Source organism: Pelophylax lessonae (genome assembly GCF_965119305.1).
Source record: "Pelophylax lessonae genome assembly, chromosome: 3".
Classification (NCBI taxonomy): domain Eukaryota; kingdom Metazoa; phylum Chordata; class Amphibia; order Anura; family Ranidae; genus Pelophylax; species Pelophylax lessonae.
The window spans coordinates 576,357,100-576,379,083 of NC_138770.1; the positions used below are offsets into that span (position 1 = coordinate 576,357,100).

Below are 21,984 nucleotides of genomic sequence, written 5' to 3' on the forward strand. Positions count from 1 at the left end.
AAATACGCTTATTGTGATTTTTTTTACCAAACATAGGTAGCAGAAAACAAATTGGCCAAAAATTTTTTAAAAAATTGGTTTTTACATCTTTTTTGGGGGGAATTTCATATAAAAAAATGTTAAAAATATTGTTATTTTTTCAAAATAAACGCTCTTTTTTGTTTATAGCGCAAAAAGTAAAAATCGCACAGGTGATCAAATACCACCAAAAGAAAGCTCTGTTTGTGGGGAAAAAAGGACGTAAATTTCGTTTGGGTACGGCGTCGCACGACCGCGCAATTGTCAGTTGAAGTCGCACAGCGCCGAATCGCAAAAAGTGGCCTGGACGGAAGACAGCAAAATCCTCCGGTGGTAAAGTGGTTAAGCTTCACTTTTATATCAACAAGAAATATCTAATTTTACCCTTTGCTATGGGAATACTTGGGTCTACTTAAAAACAGACCACTATCTTGAAAGAACATGGAAGGCACAATTGCTTGAGTTTTTATTTTACAACTGCTGGTTGTCTGACTGGCATGCTAACTCTTTTACATTGTCAACAACCATGAACAAATACACTCATTAGGACTCCTGTCCTTTCTTAAACTGGTCAGCACAAAAGCAAAGCCTAAAGGCCCGTACACACATACCGATCGTCAGCGAACGATCGGCCGTCTTTTGTCTCTGGGCTGTCGGTGTCTGTTGAAAAGTGCAAAGACAGCACAAGAATTTTGTCCGCCGACTACAGCCGACTGCAGAAGTGATGTCATGTAATGGTTAACTTTCCCTGTGTTTTTCCTTTTCTGAGCATGCCCAGTCTTGCAAATCTGCAAGTCCGAATTCTGTACTGACTGGCGAACAATCAGCCGCTCTGGTGTCGGCATACAAAAATTTTAATGCTTGCAAGACAGACTCTTGTCGGCAGAATGTGCGCTGACGGCTGTCGGAGGCACTATACTAACAAGCGTACAATCGGCAGATCTTTCGTCCGCCGACGTTTGTATGCCGACGATCGGTACGTGTGTACGGGCCTTAACAGTTTTAGGAGAAGTTGGTCAGCAATGGCAGACTCCATGCAATTCTCAGGAAAGGTTTACTATTGCAAAGGTATAATCTCTCCTTTCCAAATAGGATAAATGTGGTGCTTGAGTTGGTTGTATCTTGTAGAAGCATGGGGCCATGTGTGGCCAGCTTTAAAGGAGTGCTGTATTTTTAGGATAACTGACCTTCCTTACAAAACAACAGTACCAGTCATCTGTGAGCCAGCACTTACATGTATCCATAGAAAGCCATCTTTATTAAAATATCAAAAATATGGCAAGCATGTATTTTGGTAATGCCAGATCATAAGGGTTCCTTCTGCCACTGTTAAAGCATACAAAGGGCCGGGGTCATGCCGTCCCTTTTGACTTCATTGACCATATATGAAGTCATAAAGATGTAACATCACTGGTAACCCCATCCCTCTGCTTACTTTAGCGACTGGTAGATCTAGCAATGTTAATTAGTGCCGGCAAGCACAATGTAGCCCCTACTCATTTACTTGGGGGCTGGGATCTGGAGGCCCCTTGTTAAAGGCCCCCCCCCCATGTTGAGGGCATGGGGCCGGCCAAGCTGTATGCTCTGATAAGGGTCTGGTATGGATTGGGGGGGGGGGAAACTTCAAGCCATTTTTTAACATTGTTGGCTGAGGTCCACCCCCCCAAAAAAAAATCCGTACCAGACATAAAGGGCCTGATAAAGATTGGGGGAGTGGTCCGTTTTCTTTTGGCATGAGTTAAAGCTGCACGATTCTGGGTAAAAAGAGAATCACAATTTTTTTGCTTAAAATAAAGATCACAATTCTCGGCGAATATCATCTTTCATATTCTACAAAAAATTGGGCTAACTTTACGGTTTACTTTTTTAACTTCATTGAAGTGCATTTTTTTGTTTGAAAGACTGCTGCGCAAATACAGTGTGACATAAAATATTGCAAGGACCGCCATTTTATTTTCTAGGATCTCTGCTAAAAAATATCTAAAATGTTTGGGGGTTCTAAGTAACTTTCCAGCAAAAATACTGATTTTAACTTGTAAGTGTCAGAAAAAGGCTTAGTCTTTAAAGTAGTTGTAAAGTCAGAAGCTTTTTTGTCCTAATGCATTCTATGTGTATAGCAGCCTCGCCAGCACCACCCTAATACTTACCTGAGCCCCATCTCTATCCAGCGATATCCACGAGTCCCTCAGCCATCTGGGACTCTCCCTCCTGATTGGCTGAGACACAGCAGTGACGCCATTGACTCCTGCGGCTATCAATCAAAGTCAGTTAGCCATTCAGGAGAAAGAGGGGGTGGAGCCGAGTGGCAGCTCTGTGTCTAAATGGATACACGGAGCTGTAGCTCGGCTCGGGTGCCCCCATAGCAAGCTGCTTGTAGTGGGGGCTCTCGATAGGAGGGAGGAGCCAGGAGCAGCAATGAAGGACCCAAGAAGAGGAGGATCCAGGCTGCCCTGTGCAAAACCAACTGCACAGGGTAGGGAAGTATAACATGTTTGTTATTTTTTTAAAAAAAATTTACAATCACTTTAAGTGGTTAAACTGACCTAATTTCCAGACCGAAGTTCATCCCTTTGATTTAAAAGAAACAAATGATACAATGTTTCTTTTTATCTCTCAGCACTGAGCAATGTTGTGAAAATCTTTGCCAGCTGTTTTTTGACAGCTTTGAGCATGGAACTGCTCTGCCCTTACATGAATCGTGGAAATGCTGGATCGTGAGGGGGGTTGAATCGAGATCACAATTTTTTAACAATTTATCATGCAGCTCTAGCATAAGTTTCCCACCCCCCTCCCCCCAAACCCACACCTAAAAAAAAGGGCCAAGAATAAAGTGGGGGAGGGGCCCTATCGCTGTTTTTTTTTTTTTTTTTTTTTCTTCCTTTCTGTACATTCTGCTGTCAGTGGCATAGCATAGTTGTTAAGGATGCCAGCAGATGGATGTAATAATGGATGAAAAACTCATGTAAACTGAACTGAAAACCGATGGGGGTTTCTGAAATGATTTGATTTCAAGGGTTCCTGTGGGGTAAAAATGGGAAGAAAGGCTGGTCTACACTATGTGGCTGGGGAAAGAACAAATGTGTTGAAATTGCTGATGGAGAATATTATGAACGTACCACTATGTTGATATGCTTGGGTAACAGAAAGGTTTACTTAAAAAAATTAAAATAAAGGAACCAAGACACACAACATAAAAAAAAAAAAAAAAAAAAAAAAAGCTTAATTGCTTGCTATGATGACTGGGCATATACAAATGTAATGTATTTTTTGTTTTGTTTATTTTATACCACAGCCTCTGTAGGAAATTCATACATAGGGGTGTATTTATAACAAATTTCCATAGCAATTCACTCAGTAAAAGTGCATGTACCTTTTTGTTTTGCGCAAATGCAGCAAAAAAAAAAAAAAAAAGAAGCTATTTCATGTGCTGGTAGAATGCTTTTCACTGATTTGGTACTGAGAATACAGAAATTCCTATGATACTTCCAGTGGCTAAAATGTTCCATTATAAATCTATGGAAAACATTCGACCAGCACAGGGAATCGCCTAAGGTTTTTGTCCTCTATTCGCACATAACAAATGTTTATGCTCTTTCAGTGAGCAAATTACTATGCAAATGTTTTAATTAAATATACCCATTAGATGCAGAATATATGTGATTTATTTACTAAGCTTCTTCTTTTCTTTTCCAGCAACCTGAATTTTTTTGCCTTGAATTCAATGAAGCTAAACTTAATGAAATGCTGAAGAAATTGTCAGAGGTGGAGGAGAGCTTGGCTGCATTAACACATATCAGTTAATCAAATAAAGAAAATGTGTGCTTGTTATAATAAAGTATTATGAAAAACCAAATTTGTGTGTTGGGATCTTTAATAATCTGAGCTGAGATCTCCACTCCTTACAGATTCCCTTCTTGTTGTCTTCACTTTGCAGTGCAACATTGGTGTAGATCAGGGGTGTGTACCGTTTAGGAGATATTTACCTTACATGCAGCCAGTGACATCACTGGCGCATGGGCTCTGAAGGAACGGCCGCTGGTGCCGTTTCTTTAGAGACCCGTGCCGTGACTGTCGGCTCCCACTCGCGTGCGCGGGAGTGACGTCACCGCGGCTCCGGCCAATCAGATGGCCGGATGCCGCGATCCCGGAAGAAGGGCGACTGGACATGTCGCCCGTCATACAGGTAAGTGGGCTGTACGACAGGGGCTAGTTCTAAGGTAAGTATTGCATAATGAGCTAGTATGCGATGCATACTAGCTCATTATGTGTTTCTCTTACAGGTTGCCAAAAAAAAAAGTTGGACGGGTTTACAACCTCTTTAAGCTGGGAAGGGCAGGTGCAGACTGGCACAAAGCTCGCTTACCCTCCTGTAGCAGATGATGCAAGTCTGAAAAGGAGGATCGCACAACTATGCTATCATCTCTCAGTCTCCAATCACATTTCTTGAGGATGATAGCAGTGTGCAACCCTCCTTTTCAACTGGTATAGGTTTTCTACCTGCAAACAACATATTAGTTATAAGCTGATGTTTAGAACACCCCCCCCCCCTTACATCAAGTGCCAAGAGCCTTTCCACCATCAGAAATCAAGAGTCCCTCACCCACTTCACAGTGCACGTCCCTTACCGTGTGCTGCTCCAGGGAAGAAGCTGGGTGCAAAGCAGTAAGTTCATTGTCTGGAGGAGGGCTGGAGTCAGCTAAATGCTGAAACCAGGGGAAGCAGAGACAAGGAGGTTTTGTGGCTTAACAGAGAGGTGCTGGATCTGTAGGATAAGTTCTGTCATCCTTTGTGCTGAGACAAGGTGGCTACCCTAGTTGCAGGAGAGGTGGGGGCCCACATGAAATGGCCTGGTGGGCCAGAATTAGCCCGCAGGTCTTGCGTTTGTCACATGTGGTGTGGATAAATACTTTATGCTGTTCATTTAAAGCGGCTCTTCGCCAATCCCCCCCACCCCTCCCCAATTTTTTTTCTAAAACCCCTTCTTACATGATGGTGTATTCTGCAAAGTTCAAATACTCACCCACCTAGCAGATCCAGCATTGTTCTGCTGAGATCCTCTTGTGTTCTGCCATTGATTGGGTCCAGTGCCATCATGTTCTTTGTGATGTCATCATGAGACTGCTGGCTCTTCTGAGTTCAGCTGACAGTCCTGATGATGCTCTGCTAGGCCCTCCCCTCTCCTCCTTTGTGATTGAAAGCCTATGTCCCCTGGGATATGTGACATGCACATCCCAGGAGGCACAGGGACCACAGTGCACATCATTCCCTTGGTGAGTAGGTAAAATTAAAAAAAAAAAAATCACTATTTGTGTAGGGGAGGGGTGAAGAGGAAGGAACTTTGTTAATACCAGCCTAATGCACCTTTCACGCTAGTGCAATCTTTTTTTTTTTTCTCTGCATCTGCCTTCACATTTCAATGCACAACAAAGTATATGGCATTATTCTCCATGGTGCCAAATCAAATCAGTGCAATGCAATGGCGCAGTGTGATTTTTTAAAATGTGCAGGTGCTTCTTTTGGTGCAGCATAATGCATTTTTGGCCCTATAGACTCAAATGGGAGTGCTTGTGCATGGGTTTTTGGTGTGTTTTTTTTGCAAGGCTTTGTGTTTAACATCTAGTCTCCTACAAAAAAAGCATAAAGCATTAAAGCGCATCAAAATGCACATAAAAAAGCACTGAAAAACACATGATTATGCAGGATCACTAGTGTAAACCTATCCTTAGACACAAAAGACAAGGCTTGTGTCAAATTCACTATGGGTACTATGGATGAATACCAAATGTTGCCATATATACCTATGGCCAGAACTCTTACATGCAGACAGTCTGTAGAGGAGTTCATCAAAGATTTTACTTCATAAGAACCAGTGTTCAACATACCTCTTGCTGTGAGGAGGCAGTATTTCTTCACACTGCCTGGAAACTTAAAGAGATCCTATCACTAACTTACAAAATGTTGGTTAAAATCACAGAAAACAAATCAAGTTTTTAAATTACTTACTTACAGTGTTTTTCTGTTCCATAAATCATTTTTTATTCACTGTGCCTTTGAAATAAAACATTGACTACTCCAGGAGGGTCAATTCCTTAGCACAGCCCCCTCCCTCTTTGCTTGTCATAGCCCTTTCCTCTTCTTGGGGGTGTCTGCTCTCTGTACTGGCCCAGCATCTCCACCTCTCCCCTTACCTCCCTGCATATTGTTTTATGTAGCTACTGGAGGTGCAAGTCTGCTGAGGATTGCTGACATCATACCCAAGATGGATCCGAGATCCAAGTCTGCGGGCTTTTGGATGAATACGCAAGGGGGGCTTTTACAGGTAGCTAACATACATAAAATTTGTCAAATGCACATATAACCATATAGGAAGATGTAAAAAAAAAAGGGAATGATCTGGAGACAGTGTCTCCTTAAGGATATGTTCACACTGCACTTAATACAGGAGAGCATCTACAGTGGCATCATTTTTAAGTTGTGTTCCACTTGGCTGGAAACAAAATGCAGCCAGAGTCTTTATTTGGCTCATAGCCTTGTGCCGCTGAACTACAATACCCTGACTACATGTGTTCTAGAGCGGTGTTTCTCTATACTTTTTTCAGTCAAAGCACCATTTACAATTGTGCACAATCTCAAGGCACCCCATTTTTAAAAAAAATGTATTTATTCTTTTAAAGAATACATAACTTTGCACGCTGGCACTGACTAGTATTCCAGTGTTTTCCTTCTCCCTTAGTTTCTTTCCCTTTCTAAGGTATTGTGACCCCAGTGTTGATGGAGGGGGGGCAGAGAATGAGTAAACAAAGATGCTGTACAGCAGGGGTACTCAAATGTAAACTTGAAAGGTCCACTTACAAATTTTCCATTCAGTCCGAGGTCCGGAAAAGTGACCGTCAAATTCCAAATACAGAACGCCAACAACAAAAAAAGGCATTCCCCAAAACTTGCCCCCATCCAATGCAGAGCGACCATTGTGCGTGCCCCCATTAATGAAAAGCAACCAGTGTGCATGCCCCCATTAATGCAGAGTGACCATGTGCGTGCCCCCATTAATGCAGAGCGACCATGTGCGTGCCCCCATTAATGCAGAGCGACCATGTGTGTGCCCCCATTAATGCAGAACGACCATGTGTGTGCCCCCATTAATGCAGAGCGTGTCCCCATTAATGCAGAGCGACCATGTGCGTGCCCCCATTAATGCAGAGCGACCATGTGTGTGCCCCCATTAATGCAGAGGGTGTCCCCATTAATGCAGAGCGACCATGTGTGTGCCCCCATTAATGCAGAGCGACCATGTGTGTGCCCCTATTAATGCAGAGCGTGTCCCCATTAATGCAGAGCGACCATGTGCGTGCCCCCATTAATGCAGAGTGACCATGTGCGTGCCCCCATTAATGCAGAGTGACCATGTGCGTGCCCCCATTAATGCAGAGCAACCGTGTGTGTGCCCCCATTAATGCAGAGTGACCAGTGTGTGTGCCCCAAATAATGCAGAGTGACCAGTGTGTGTGCCCTCAATAATGCAGAGTGACCAGTGTGTGTACCCCCAATAATGCAGAGTGACCAGTGTGTGTGCCCTCAATAATGCAGAGTGACCAGTGTGTGTGCCCCCAATAATGCAGTGACCAGTGTGTGTGCCCCCAATAATGCAGTGACCAGTGTGTGTGCCCCCAATAATGCAGTGACCAGTGTGCGTGCCCCCAATAATGCAGAGTGACCAGTGTTTGTGCCCCCAATAATGCAGTGACCAGTGTTTGTGCCCCCAATAATGCAGTGACCAGTGTGCGTGCCCCCAATAATGCAGAGTGAAAAGTGTTTGTGCCCCCAATAATGCAGTGACCAGTGTGCGTGCCCCCATTAATCTGGACCGCCGAGGTCTGCTTCCTTCTGTCATCAGCGGGGGGGGGGGTTAGAATTGAGAGGATCGGAGTGGCTGTGTTTAGCGCTGCATGATTACAAAAAGCCGAGTACAAGTTCTTCTTACCCGACGGAGAGGATGTCCTACAAAGTCCCGCCTCCTGGACACTGGCTCCTATGATAGACGTCACCAGTGTTCTGTCTATCATAGGTAACAGCCGGCCCAGGAGGCGGGACTTTGTAGGACATCCTCTCCGCCGCAGAAGAACTTGTACTCGGCTTTTTGTAATCATGCAGCGCTAAACACAGCCAGTCCGATCCTCCCGATCCTCTCCATTCTGTCCCCCGCTGAGACAGAAGGAAGCAGACCGCTTCGGCGGTCCAGATTTTAATCCGTGTGGGTCCGGAGGCGGCCCGGAGTCCGCCTATTGAGGACCCCGGCTGTACAGGGACTCAACGTCCTCCTTATCAACCAGTTGTATTGTTGGTTGTTAGGATGTTGGTAGCTGGAAGGTTGTAATGTTGCACAATGAAAACCTGTGGCTTTGTGATACTACGTTAGGCTTGATCCAGGCTTGTATATATTTTGTGGGAGATTTTTAGGCATTTTTGCCAAGGCACCCCTGATGAAACCTGAAGGCACCTAGCCTAGGCACCCTATTTGAAAAAGGCTGTGTTAGAGTATAGCTCAAGACTAAAGCAATTCGTTTTTTTCTTGGATTAAGTGGCGAGGGGTTAGAATCAGCATAAGGTTTTTATTGCTATTTCCTCATTAGTAAACCCATTCTCAATTTATCAGGGGAGCCACACAAGAAAGTGAAGCAGGTCCCTCCACTAAGGTCGATAAGCAGTTTTCTCCCTCTCATTTTTGTGGAGACATCTGCTCATCTATGGTTTAACAGAGAACATAATCAAGATCTTGAAAAATCAAGCAATATATTTACTTGAAGATAAGGTCTCATCTAGACCATACGGTGAGTAAAAAATAAACAACTCATTTTCTTTGCATATACAAGTAGTGAGTTAGCAGGAAATAACTGAGCTCATAGAGTTTATTAATAGAATTCTAAAGAAATCCAATGGTATAAAAGAAGCCAATGTAGACATGTACTGTAGCCAAGACAAAATTGTTTTCTCTTATTCCTAGTGTAAATTTTAAGTGTATGACCACTTTTGTGCATGAAAATAAAGTCCACCGTGTGCTTTTATAAACTCTTCAAAAGTTCCTTCACATACTCCGGTAGCAGTTTTTTATGGTAATATCTCTAATATGTGTACTCCGATTTTAAAAAAAGAAACCATTCGCCAACCTGATATGAATTGCGACTGCAGTAAGCTGTTTTGATTGGTTAATATAGATTAGTGCAGTTTTTCAAAGGCCTCTCCCTCAAAACCAAAATGCTGCTTGGGCTGAATCGCTTACCTAACGTACAAACCCAATTCCAAAAAAGTTGGGACACTACAAATTGTGAGTAAAAAAGGAATGGACTAATTTACAAATCTCATAAACTTATATTTTATTCACAATATAATATAGATAACATATCAAATGTTTAAAGTGAGACATTTGGAAATGTCATGCCAAATATTGGCTCATTTTGGATTTCATAAGAGCTACACATTCCAAAAAACAAGTAGCAATAAGAGGCCGGAAAAGTTAAATGTACATATAAGGAACAGCTGGAGGACCAATTTTCAACTTATTAGGTCAATTGGCAACATGATTGGGTATAAAAAGAGCCTCCCAGAGTGGCAGTGTCTCTCATAAGTAGTTAAGATGGGCAGAGGATCACCAATTCCCCCAATGCTGCGGCGAACAACACTGGCGCAATATCAGAAAGGAGTTTCTCAGAGAAAAATTGCAAAGAGTTTGAAGTTATCATCATCTACAGTGCATAATATCATACAAAGATTCAGAGAATCTGGAACAATCTCTGTGCGTAAGGGTCAAGGTTGGAAAACCATACTGAATGCCGTGATCTTCGGGCCCTTAAACGGCACTGCATCACATACAGGAATGCTACTGTAATGGAAATCACAACATGGGCTCAGGAATATTTCCAGAAAACATTCTCGGTGAACACAATCCACCGTGCCATTCGCCATTGCCGGCTAAAACTCTATAGGCCAAAAAAGAAGCCATATCTAAACATGATCAAGAAGCACAGGCGTTTTTTTCTGTTTCAAGGCTCATTTAAAATGGACTGTGGCAAAGTGGAAAACTGTTCTGTGGTCAGGCAAATCAAAATTTGAAGTTCTTTTTGGAAAACTGGGACGCCATGTCATCCAGACTAAAGAGGACAAGGACAACCCAAGTTTTTTTCAACACACAGTTCAGAAGCCTGCATCTCATATGGTATGGGGTTGCATGAGTGCATGTGGCATGGGCAGCTTACACATCTGGAAAGGCACCATCAATGCTGAAAGGTATATCCAAGTTCTAGAACAACATATGCTCCCATCCAGACGTGATCTCTTTCAGGGAAGACCTTGCATTTCCCAACATGACAATGCCAGACCACATACTGCATCAATTATAACATCATGGCTGCGTAGAAGAAGGATCCGGGTACTGAAATGGCCAGCCTGCTGTCCAGATCTTTCACCCACAGAAAACATTTGGCGCATCATAAAGAGGAAGATGCAACAAAGAAGACCTAAGACAGTTGAGCAACTAGAAGCCTGTATTAGACAAGAATGGGACAACATTCCTATGCCTAAACGTGAGCAACTTGTCTCCTCAGTCCCCAGACATTTGCAGACTGTTATAAAAAGAAGAGGGGGTGCCACACAGTGGTAAACATGGCCTTGTCCCAACTTTTTGTGAGATGTGTTGATGCCATGAAATTTAAAATCAACTTATTTTTCCCTTAAAATGATACATTTTCTCAGTTTAAAAATTTGATATGTCATCTATGTTGTATTCTGTATAAAATATTGAAATATGAAACTTCCACATCATTGCATTCTGTTTTTATTCACAATTTGTACAGTGTCCCAACTTTTTTGTAATCGGGTTTGTATAGCTTGAAGTGATGCCAGCAGGAAGATCTGCCTAGAGTGTCACGGTTCTATGGATGTGAGCCCACAGGCAAGCAGGTGACACAGGATCCCCCAGGGCGTGGAATCTAAGGACCAGCCGGTGTTCTGCCAGGGACCCCCTCATGGGAGTTTGGACTTGGCTGCATGCGGACCCCAGGTCACGACCCCCAGGTTCACCCTGCTCATGAGGAGGGTTCCCAAAGACACAGTGCAGGCACGGATGGATGGAGCAAAAGGAGAGCCGGATAGCGAGCCAAGGTCAGGGCAGGCAGCAGACAAATGTAATCAGGAGAACAAGCCGAGTCGGTACACAAGAGATCAGTACACGAGAAGTCAGGTAGGAACGATAACATGGAAGGGGCTCAGGAACAAGTGTTACTCAAGCAACCAGAGACTGGTCTGAGTGGGATTTAAATAGGGAGACACATGGGAGGCTGGACAGGAAGTAGCAGGAAGGAAGGTATATTAACCATCAGGTGAAGCAGGCGACACCCATAGCTGCTAAGTCAGTGCAGCAAGAGCAGAGCACAGGCTTGTGGAACAACAGGTGCCAGCAGACCTACAGCAGCAAAAGGTAAAAAACGTATGCAAAGTGTAAGACAAAGGTCAGCTCCGCAGCTGATCTGTGACAGTACCCCCCCCTCCTTCCGCTTATGAGGTCTCCCCACACGTCCAGGGGCTGGCTTGGAGGTAAATTTCGGATGAAAATTGGGCACCAAGCGTGGGGCTGAGACATCAGCAGCAGAAATCCAAGACCTCTCCTACGGGCCGTAGCCCTTCCAATCAATCAGAGTAACTTCCCCCGGGAGTATTTGGAGTCCAATATTTCTTTAATCTCATACTGATCTGTGGTGTCTGCAACAGGGGCAGGGTGAGAAGAAGGGCGAGAGAAGCGATTGAGGATCAGTGGCCTCAGCAGGGAGACCTGAAAGGCACTGGGGATCCTGAGATGAGAGGGCAGGCGGAGCTTGAAAACAACAAAGCAACTGGATTAATCTGACAGTATTGGAATGGGACCAATGAAGCGAGGGGCAAATTTAATTGAGGGCACCCAGAGTGGGATGTGCTTGGTAGAGAGTCAAACTCTATCACCAGGTAGGAACTTAGGACCAGGGTGACGATGACGATCTGCTGCCGATTTATGCCTGGAAGCAGCCAGTTGAAGATTCTTTGAAACTTCTTTCTAGATTGAGTTGAAGGTCCTTTGAGTTTCAGCTGCTGCTGTAACAAAGGAAGAGATTAGACAGGAAAGGGAACGAACGGATGCTGCCCGTAAACAGCGAAGAAGGGAGATTTTCCAATACTGGCATTGGAGTAGTGGTTTAAGGCAAACTTTTGAATACAAGAAAAATGGCCGCACACCAAACGATGGCTTCACCATGAAAGGCTTTATTGAAAAATAGGATGCAAGTTACAGCAAATGGATGGTAGACGTGTTTCACACGACCCACAGCGTGCTTGTTCACTACAACAAATGCAACAGAAAATCCAACTCATGTATGTGGGCTACAGGTGTACCCACTCACTTGATTGGAAAATCTGTTGTTTCCATTCTGCTACATCAAGAAATCAGATAAAAGCAACATAGTATTCAACAATACATACAACAAGTGCATACTTGTGTTCAAATGAATACAATATTATACAAATATTTTATTTTCACAGTTTATAATTATTTTACTTTGTTACTTTTTTCTTTTTTTCTATATTAATCACATATATAGAAGTCACTATTTCTCTGTCGCTCATTGACAGACGTAGTCTTCTTGATTCACAAGAACTGGGTTATGTTGTCTCCGCAGGAGCAGGACTAGGCAGAAAGAAAAAACGTTCTGGCTCCACCCTAGGGGCAGTCCCAGAGGGCCTATCCTCCCTCTCTCTGCTACAAGGCATCAGTTTTTTTCTGTCTAGTCAGGAGTAAGGACCTAAGTTCCTTGCTGGGATCTCTGGTCCTGGCAAGATTTTTTTTTTAGAAAAAATATTTTTTAGGTAGTTTTTTCTCCAGTGTTTTTTCCTGTGAGATCTTCAAGCAAATACGCCGGACTGGGCGACACTAGTGGTCACCCCAGCCGGCCTACGAGCGCGCGCAGACCATTGCATTGCGCTTGGTCGGCCGCGACACATTCAAGTAAGTATGCGGGGCCGGGCGACGGGCTGGATGTTGAGATCCAGTGGTCACCCCGGTTTCTGCCTACGAGCGCGTGCAGACCAGAGCTCCGCGCTGGGTCGGCCGCGACGGAGTCCCATTGGAGCGACTGACCTTGCGAGTTAAAAGTCTCGCTTGGACGCCAGGAACCAGAGAGTCGAGGCGTCCGGAGTGGTCCACAACCCCCCACCCCGGTGGAGAGGGTATTGTGAAGAGAGGGTGCCTGTCAGTTCGGTATGGTGAGTAAACGTTCCCTTTTTTCCTCGTTATGAGGCAGTATGAATTATGGGCCCCTCCATACATGGTCAGTATCTGTCTGACACTAAAAGTCCCCCTTGTAAATACAGCATGTGTTTGGTGGGAAGTGGACTTGGTTTGAGAGCTAACACTCTACCCAGCAGACTGTAGTATTACAGCAGACATAGGAGGTATAATCCTACCTTAATTGTAGTGTACCTCCTGCAGATCGATAAACCGCCATTTAGCAGAGATGCAGGTGGATGTGCTGGGAAAAACGATTTCGGCAGTCCGCTGCCATTTTGCCGTAGACCGGGTGCATGAATGTCCTCAGGTCACGCCGACCGCCATGTTTTTGGAGTCTATTGTCTCCTGTATGGGGGCGGCCATGTTTGATGAGCCCAGCTACCTCGTGGAGAGCTGGGAACGCCAGAAGGCGTACACAGGGGGCGGAGCCACGTTCTTCTACCCGGGAAAACTAACACAGCTCTTTCCAGTCTTTAAAAGACAGACGCTGACTGCAGTTGGTTGGAAACTTCTCTGCATCGGGTGGTGAGCCTTGAGGGTCCCTCTCTCTCTCTGTGGGGATCGAGAAGCAGGTACTCTGAGGGGCGCTATTGCGCTAGGGGGATACACATAAAAAAAAAAAAAAAGAGGTATTTTTTATTTAAAAAAAAAAAAAAGTTTTTGTTTTTTCTGGCAGAGGTGTCCTGAATTAACATGGACCCTGCCACTCATGTATCTCCACCGGATCCCCTCGAGGTGTCTGCAGGATCCTCCGGCACCCCACTGACTGTTGAATCATTGTCAGCTATTATGGAAACTTTTGTGTCCCGGGTGGAAGTGGCTTGTCAGGGACAGGGCGCAAGAAAGCGACCCCCGCCTAACCCCTTATTATCTGAAACTTCGGATTCAGAATCTGAGCCTATTTCTGCAGTTGCAGGTACTTCATCTGGGATTGGTGTCTCGGGTACTGTCTCTTCAGACAGTGAGGAGGATGTTTCGGCATCAGCCATAGCCCGAGAGGAAGCGTTGGTAAACGCACTCATTGTATCGGTTCAAGAAACCTTAAGATTACAGGGTATTCCGTCGGAAATAGCTGAAACTGAAATCCCCTTTGGGACTAAAAAACGCATCAAAGTAGCGAAGGTTTTTCCATTGCCCAAATGTTTTGGCAATCCAATCAAAGAAGAATGGAGTCTGCCAAAACGCACTTCTGCTATTTCTAAACGCATTAACAGGCGTTATCCGTTTGAGGAAACCCTCATTAAGAAATGGACAGAACCACCTGTGGTGGATTCACCAATTGCTAGATTGAATAAAGCCACGGTTATTCCTTTAGAAGACGCTCCGTCTTTTAAAGATCCAGTGGATCGCAAGATAGAAGCTATGTCTCGCACCATGTTTTCCTTGATTGGATCAGCTTTCAGACCAATAATTGCTATTGGACTGGTTTCGCAGACTGTAACTGAATGGACCAAGTGGTTGCCCGGGACTTAGAAGAAGTCCCTCAGGCGGTATCAGATTTGTTGGAACAAATGATACAGGGGTTACAGTTTGTGTGTGATGCGGCGTTAGACGCCACTCCATTATTGGCGCGAGCATCAGTTTCAGCAGTGGTTCTCAGGCGTACACTGTGGCTAAAAGGTTGGTTAGCCGACCAAGGTTCCAAAAAAGCATTGGCTAATATCCCCTTTTTAGGAGAGCGTCTATTTGGAGCCAACTTAGATGAGATCATTAAGGATCTCACGGGAGGAAAGAGCACCTTTTTACCGCAAAATGTTAACCACTTGCCGACCGCCGCACGACTATCTACGGCGGCGGTCAGCCCCTCACAGGCAAAGTGACGTAGGTCTACGTCGCTCGCCTGTGAGGGTTTAGGGAGCGAGCGCGCGCCGCCGGAGGCGCGCTCCCGCTCCCGCGTGGTCACGGACCCCCCCGCGCGCGTGACCGGCGGACCCGATCGCCGCCGGCCACTCTGCGATCGGCGGGGGAGAGGGAGAAAGTCAGGCAGCTTGTGTAAACAAGCTGCCTGTCATTCTCCTCTCTGTATGAGAGCTGATCACATGGATCTACTATGTAGATCCATTGATCACTCTGCATACAGTTGAAGCCACAGCCAATCACAGTTAGAATCACGCCCCTAGGGACACACACAGCCCCTCCCTCTCAAATAAAGTTAACCCCTTCACTACCAGTGCATTTTTACAGTAACAGTGCATATGTATAGCACTGATTACTGTAGAAATGTCACTGGTAACCCCAAAAGTGTCAAAAATGTCAGTCAAGGGTCCGATCTGTCCGCCGCAATGTCGCAGTACCGCAAAAAAAATCGCAGATCGCCGCCATTACGCGTTAAAAAAAAAAACAACAAAAATGACAAAAATCTTTCCCTTTGTTAGTAAACGCAATAACTTTTGCGCAAACCAATCAAAATACGCTTTTTGCGATTTTTTTTACCAAACATAGGTAGCATAAAACAAATTGGCCGAAAATATTAAAAAATTTTGATTTTTACATTTTTTTTGGGGGAATTTCATATAAAAAAAAGGGAAAAATATTGCTATTTTTGCAAAATTTACGCTCTTTTTTTGTTTATAGCGCGTGATCAAAAAATCGCACAGGTGATCAAATACCACCAAAAGAAAGCTCTGTTTGTGGGAAAAAAAGGACGCCAAATTCGTTTCGGTACAGCGTCGCACGACCGCGCAATTGTCCGTTAAAGTCACGCAGTGCCGAATCGCAAAATGCCCTCTGGTCGTTTAGCAGCCAAATCCTCCGGGGCTTAAGTGGTTAAAAGGTAAAGGACCTCGTCAAAGACGAGGGCCTTCTTTCTCTGCTCACAAAAAGTTTTTTCGTCCCGCGGGTGAAAAAATTAAGTCCTCCAAAGCTCCTTCAGGAGGCTTCAGGGGACGTTGGTCGGGCAAGCAAAAGCCCGCCCCCTCCAGACCTGAAGATAAATCGTCCAAAGCCTGAAGGTGCGCCCCCACCCATAACTGGGGTGGGGGGACGTCTTTGCCGGTTCCCGGATCCATGGCTTTCCAGAATCCCGGACAAGTGGGTTTGCGAAGTCATAAGGTCAGGGTACAAGATCGAGTTTCGATCTCTCCCACCGGCGCGATTCTTCCCTTCCAATATCCGACTATCCCCGGATCGTCTAGAAGATCTACGGAGAGCAGTCACGGATTTACTACAACAAGGAGTGGTAGTCCACGTTCCTTGGACAGAACGTTTTCAGGGGTTTTATTCAAACCTATTTACAATACCCAGGAAAGAGGGCAAAGTGCGTCCAATTCTGGACTTAAGGGCACTCAATTCCTTTCTCAACATAAGAAAATTCAAGATGGAATCCATTCGCACAGTAGCAGCCTTCCTGCATCCAGGGGATGTCCTAGCGTCCATAGACATCAAGGACGCCTATCTTCACATTCTCATTTTCGCAGGACATCAGCGGTTTCTACGCTTTTCCGTAGAAGAGAACCACTATCAGTTTGTGGCGTTACCTTTCGGTCTCGCCACGGCTCCTCGGGTCTTCACGAATGTGTTGGCCCCAATGTTGGCACTACTGCGCCAAAGAGGCATATCGATTCTAGGTTACCTAGACGATCTCCTGCTTCATGCAGAGTCTCCTCAGACCCTGCTACAAAACATAGAAATTACTATAATTTCTTTACAGGAATTCGGGTGGCTGGTGAACCAGCAAAAGTAATTTCTGGTTCCCACCCAGAGGCTCGAATATCTGGGTCTAATTCTAGACACAGTCAGGACAAGAGTTTCCTTCCGGAAGATTCAATCAGCAGTCCAGTTGTTACTATCCAACAGCTGGTCTTCTCTTCGAACTTGCATGAGGGTTCTGGGGTTGATGGTGGCTTCCTTCGAAGCAGTCCCATTTGCCCAGTCCCATACCCGAATTCTTCAGCAAGAGATTCTTCTCAGATGGAATCGGAATCCGGAATCCCTGGACAATCGGATCCGATTGAGCAAACAGACCAGAGAGTCTCTGGTCTGGTGGCTTCGGTCTCCGATGCTCAGCCAGGGAAAGTCATTTCTGCCAATATATTGGACGATAGTGACCACAGATGCCAGTCTATCCGGATGGGGAGGAATTCTCGGTCAGTTATCTGTCCAGGGACTTTGGTCCCCGGAAGAATCCAGGTTGCCGATAAATGTATTGGAACTGAGAGCGATCAGACTTTGTCTGATTCACTGGACCGAGCAGCTCCAGGGCAGCCCGGTTCGGATCCAGTCGGACAACGCCACGGCCGTGGCTTATGTCAATCACCAGGGGGGCACCAAGAGTGTCCGAGCGGCCAAGGAAGTGGCTTTCATTCTTCGCTGGGCGGAACGATTTGTTCCAGCGATCTCTGCGGTGTTCATTCCGGGGGTGGAAAATTGGCAGGCAGATTATCTCAGTCGTCAGACTCTGGATCAGGGGGAATGGTCCCTCCATCCAGAAGTTTTCCACCAGTTGTGCCTACGTTGGGGCACCCCGGATGTGGATCTGTTGGCATCACGATTCAACAGGAAAGTACAGAGATTCGTGGCTCGCTCCCGCGATCCTCTAGCAGAGACCGCAGACGCACTGATCGCCCCGTGGGGGCAATACCAGCTAATGTATGCCTTCCCTCCTCTCGGGTTACTGCCAAGACTTTTTCGCAGGATAGAGGAGGAAGGAATTCCAGTAATCCTGGTAGCTCCGGACTGGCCTCGCCGAGCGTGGTACGCCGACTTGGTCAGACTGGTGGCGGACGTCCCGTGGAGACTTCCTCTCAGGGAGGACCTACTGTCTCAGGGACCGATCTTCCATCCTGCTTTACGATCGCTGGCTTTAACGGCCTGGCTATTGAGACCCAGGTGCTGAAGGACAAGGGATTGTCAGCTTCAGTTATTCCTACTTTAGTTAAAGCAAGGAAAGCGACTTCCAGAAAGATTTATCATCGCACATGGAAGTCCTACATTGCATGGTGTGAACCTCTGGGGTTCCGTCCACGGTCTTATTCGGTTAGTCGAATATTAGCTTTTCTGCAACAAGGGGTTGAGCAGAAACTGGCCTTGAGTACTATCAAGGGTCAGGTCTCAGCATTAGCTATCTTCTTTCAGAAGCCTTTGGCTACTCATTCCTTGGTGCGGAATTTCATCCAGGGGGTGCGACATCTGGCTCCGCCAGTGCGCGCGCCGTTACCACCCTGGGATCTTAATTTAGTATTGTCGGTTCTTCAGAAACCTCCCTTTGAAGATATTAGGGAGATTCCTCTACCTACGTTGTCCCAGAAGGTGGCCTTCTTGGTGGCTATCACTTCTGCACGCAGGGTGTCAGAACTGGCCGCATTATCTTGTCGTTCCCCATATCTGGTGGTTCATAGAGATAAGGTGGTTCTTCGTCCGAATCCATCCTTCCTACCAAAAGTGGTTTCAGAATTTCATCTGAATGAAGAAATTGTATTACCTTCCCTGTGTCCTAAGCCCAGTCATCCTCGGGAGTTTGCTTTACACTCCTTGGATGTGGTCCGGGCGATCAGGGTATACTTGAAAACGACAGACTCGTTTCGCAAGACGGATTCACTTTTTGTGATCCCGGATGGACCCAAAAAGGGGTTGCCTGCATCTGCCGCGACTATTTCCAAATGGATCAGACAGACGGTGGTACAGGCTTATTCTATTAAGGGTTGGGAGCCCCCGTTCCCTGTTAAGGCGCACTCCACTCGGGCACTTAGTGCGTCATGAGCCTTTCGCCATCAGGCGTCAGTGGTCCAGGTGTGCAAGGCGGCTACCTGGTCGTCGGTGCATACCTTTACAAAACATTATAAAGTTGATGTAATGGCATCGTCTGATGCCTCGTTTGGCCGCAAGGTTTTGCAGGCCGCCATTTGAGGAGACCAGTGGTCTACCTCGAGGGTTTTTTTCCGTTGGAATTTTTATTTGAGTCTCATTCTTTGTTTATAATGAGCCTTTAAAACTTCTAGTTTGGCACCGGTTGGGCCTTCTAGATTGGATTTTGATTTCTGTCAATCCCACCCCTCATTTGTGGCACTGCTTCTGGATGTCCCAGTTCTTGTGAATCAAGAAGACTACGTCTGTCAATGAGCGACAGAGAAAATCGGTTTTTTGTAAGATCTTACCGTAAAATCCTTTTCTCTTAGCTCATTGACAGACGTAGTACCCGCCCCTCTATCATTGAGTTGGGTTGGGTTAAATTCTCTGTTGCTGCTTTGTGACAGAACTGATGCCTTGTAGCAGAGAGAGGGAGGATATGCCCTCTGGGACTGCCCCTAGGGTGGAGCCAGAACGTTTTTTCTTTCTGCCTAGTCCTGCTCCTGCGGAGACAACATAACTCAGTTCTTGTGAATCAAGAAGACTACGTCTGTCAATGAGCTAAGAGAAAAGGATTTTACGGTAAGATCTTACAAAAATCCGATTTTTTCTTTTTCTTCATTCATACATGGACACAATTATTTTGTTATTTTTTAGTCAAATTCTTTTTGTCATATTAAGCAATACTTATTATATGTATGTGCATGTGTGATTTGTGTGATAAGAAGAATGCAGATCAGCTACCCCCACATTGCCCTAATGACTGTCCTATTGAACTTTTACCTGGGGCAGAGATTCCTTTTGGCCGTCTCTATTCTATGTCCGAACCTGAATTAAAGGTGTTAAGGGAGTGGTTGGATGAAAACCTGGCAAAGGGGTTCATAAGACACTCCACTTCTCCTGCTGGGGCAGCTCTCTTCTTTGTTGAGAAGAAGGATAAGACATTGAGACCATGCGTTGATTATAGGGAATTAAATAAAATCACTATCAAGAATCGCTATCCCCTCCCACTAATTTCCGAGCTTTTGGAAAGACTTCGTTCTGCAAAGATCTTTACTAAATTGGATTTACGGGGTGCATATAACCTCATTCGCATTCGTAAGGGTGATGAATGGAAGACTGATTTCAGAACCAGATATGGACCTTTCGAGTCTTTGGTCATGCCTTTCGGTCTTTGCAATGCTCCAGCAACTTTTCAGCACTTTATTAATGATGTGCTGCAAGATCAATTGGATAATTTTGTGATTGCTTATCTAGATGATATTCTTATCTTTTCAGATTCTCTACAGGAACATCGCAAACACATATCCATTATTTTCGAGCGCCTGAGGAAGAATCGTATGTATATCAAATTGGAGTAATGCGAATTTGAACAGACCAAGATTCAGTTCCTGGGGTACATAATATCCCCTGAAGGGTTGAGCATGGACCCTGATAAGATTAAAGCAGTGGTGGAGTGGCCTGCTCCTAGGAATGTTAAAGAGATTCAACGATTTCTTGGATTTGCCAACTTCTACAGAAAGTTTATAAGGGACTTTTCCAAGGTGGTTGCACCAATTACCGAGTTAACCAAGAAAAGATGGCCCTTCACATGGGCACCAGAGGCACAAGCTGCTTTCTGTAAACTAAAGACACTCTTTACCTCTGCACCAATTCTAGTACATCCTGACCCTGAACTGCCCTTTGTTGTAGAAGTAGATGCCTCAGATTCTGCTGTTGGAGCTATCCTTTCTCAGCGTACAGGTGAAAAGATGCAGGTTCATCCCTGTGCTTACTTTTCCCGGTTGATGTCCTCTGCTGAAAGGATCTATGACATTAGGAATAAAGAATTGCTGGCTATAAAGGAAGCTTTCTCTGAATGGAGGCATTTGTTGGAAGGGGCTGAGCATTTAGTGACTGTTCTTACCGATCATCGGAACTTAGAGTTCATCCGTTCTGTAAATAGACTGTCCTCTTCTCCAGGTTTAATTTCATCGTTTCTTACAGACCTGGCTCAACAAATGGCAAGGCTGATGCCCTCTCACGGAGTTTGTCTGAATTCCCTCAAGGAAGCAACTCTGACAGCACCATTCTTTCTCAAAATAATTTTTTAGGAGCCACCAATCCCAAAGAATTTTTGACCTTGCTTAAAGATGGCTACTCTTCTGATCCCCTCCTTAAACATCCTCCTAAGGACCTGAGTCTCACCTTCAGAAATGGCTTTTGGATTCAGAATCAGTGCCTTTATGTCCCTTCTGCGTGGCTAGAAGTCCTCAGACTGGTTCATGACTTTAAGCTTGCAGAACATTTTGGGGCCTTTAAAACTGCTGAACTGTTGTCTCGCTCATTCTGGTTGCCTAGTTACAAGAAAGATGTAAAGAACTATGTTGCTTCCTGTCCAACTTGTGCACATCATAAGACACCCTGATCTTCCCCTGTGGGATTTCTTCAACCGCTTCCAATTCCATCATGGCCTTGGGGATCAATTTCTATGGATTTTGTGGTTGAGCTCCCTCCTTCGAAGGAAATGACCACCATCTTGGTAGTGGTCGAACGCTTCACCAAGATGGCTCACTTCATCCTAACTAAGGGGGTACCCAATGCGGAACTAACTGCAGAATTAATGATCAGGGAAGTATTTAAACTACATGGGATCCCGGATGATGTGGTCTCAGATAGGGGGGTTCAATTTACTTCCAAATTCTGGAGAAGTTTCTGCATGTCCCTGGTTTTTACAGTCAATCTTTCCTCTGCATTTCATCCTCAATCCAATGGCCAAACGGAAAGAACAAATCAGATTTTGGAACAATATCTCCGCTGTTTTGTTAGCTATTTACAGGATGATTGGGTAGATTATCTTCCAACAGCGGAATTTGCCTACAATAATTCTAAGCACA

At 45.2% G+C, this 21,984-nt stretch overlaps 1 protein-coding gene across 1 annotated transcript in view; it reads left to right on the forward strand.

The window, feature by feature from the left end:
- COMMD1 (copper metabolism domain containing 1) overlaps positions 1–3,871 on the forward strand; it is a 280,469-nt gene extending 276,598 nt beyond the window's left edge. The window contains exon 3 of the mRNA XM_082248949.1: positions 3,712–3,871. Coding sequence (XP_082105075.1) covers positions 3,712–3,819 — 108 coding nt within the window. The 3' untranslated portion in view covers positions 3,820–3,871. The remainder of the gene's footprint in view (positions 1–3,711) is intronic.
- Positions 3,872–21,984: the final 18,113 nt, after the last annotated feature.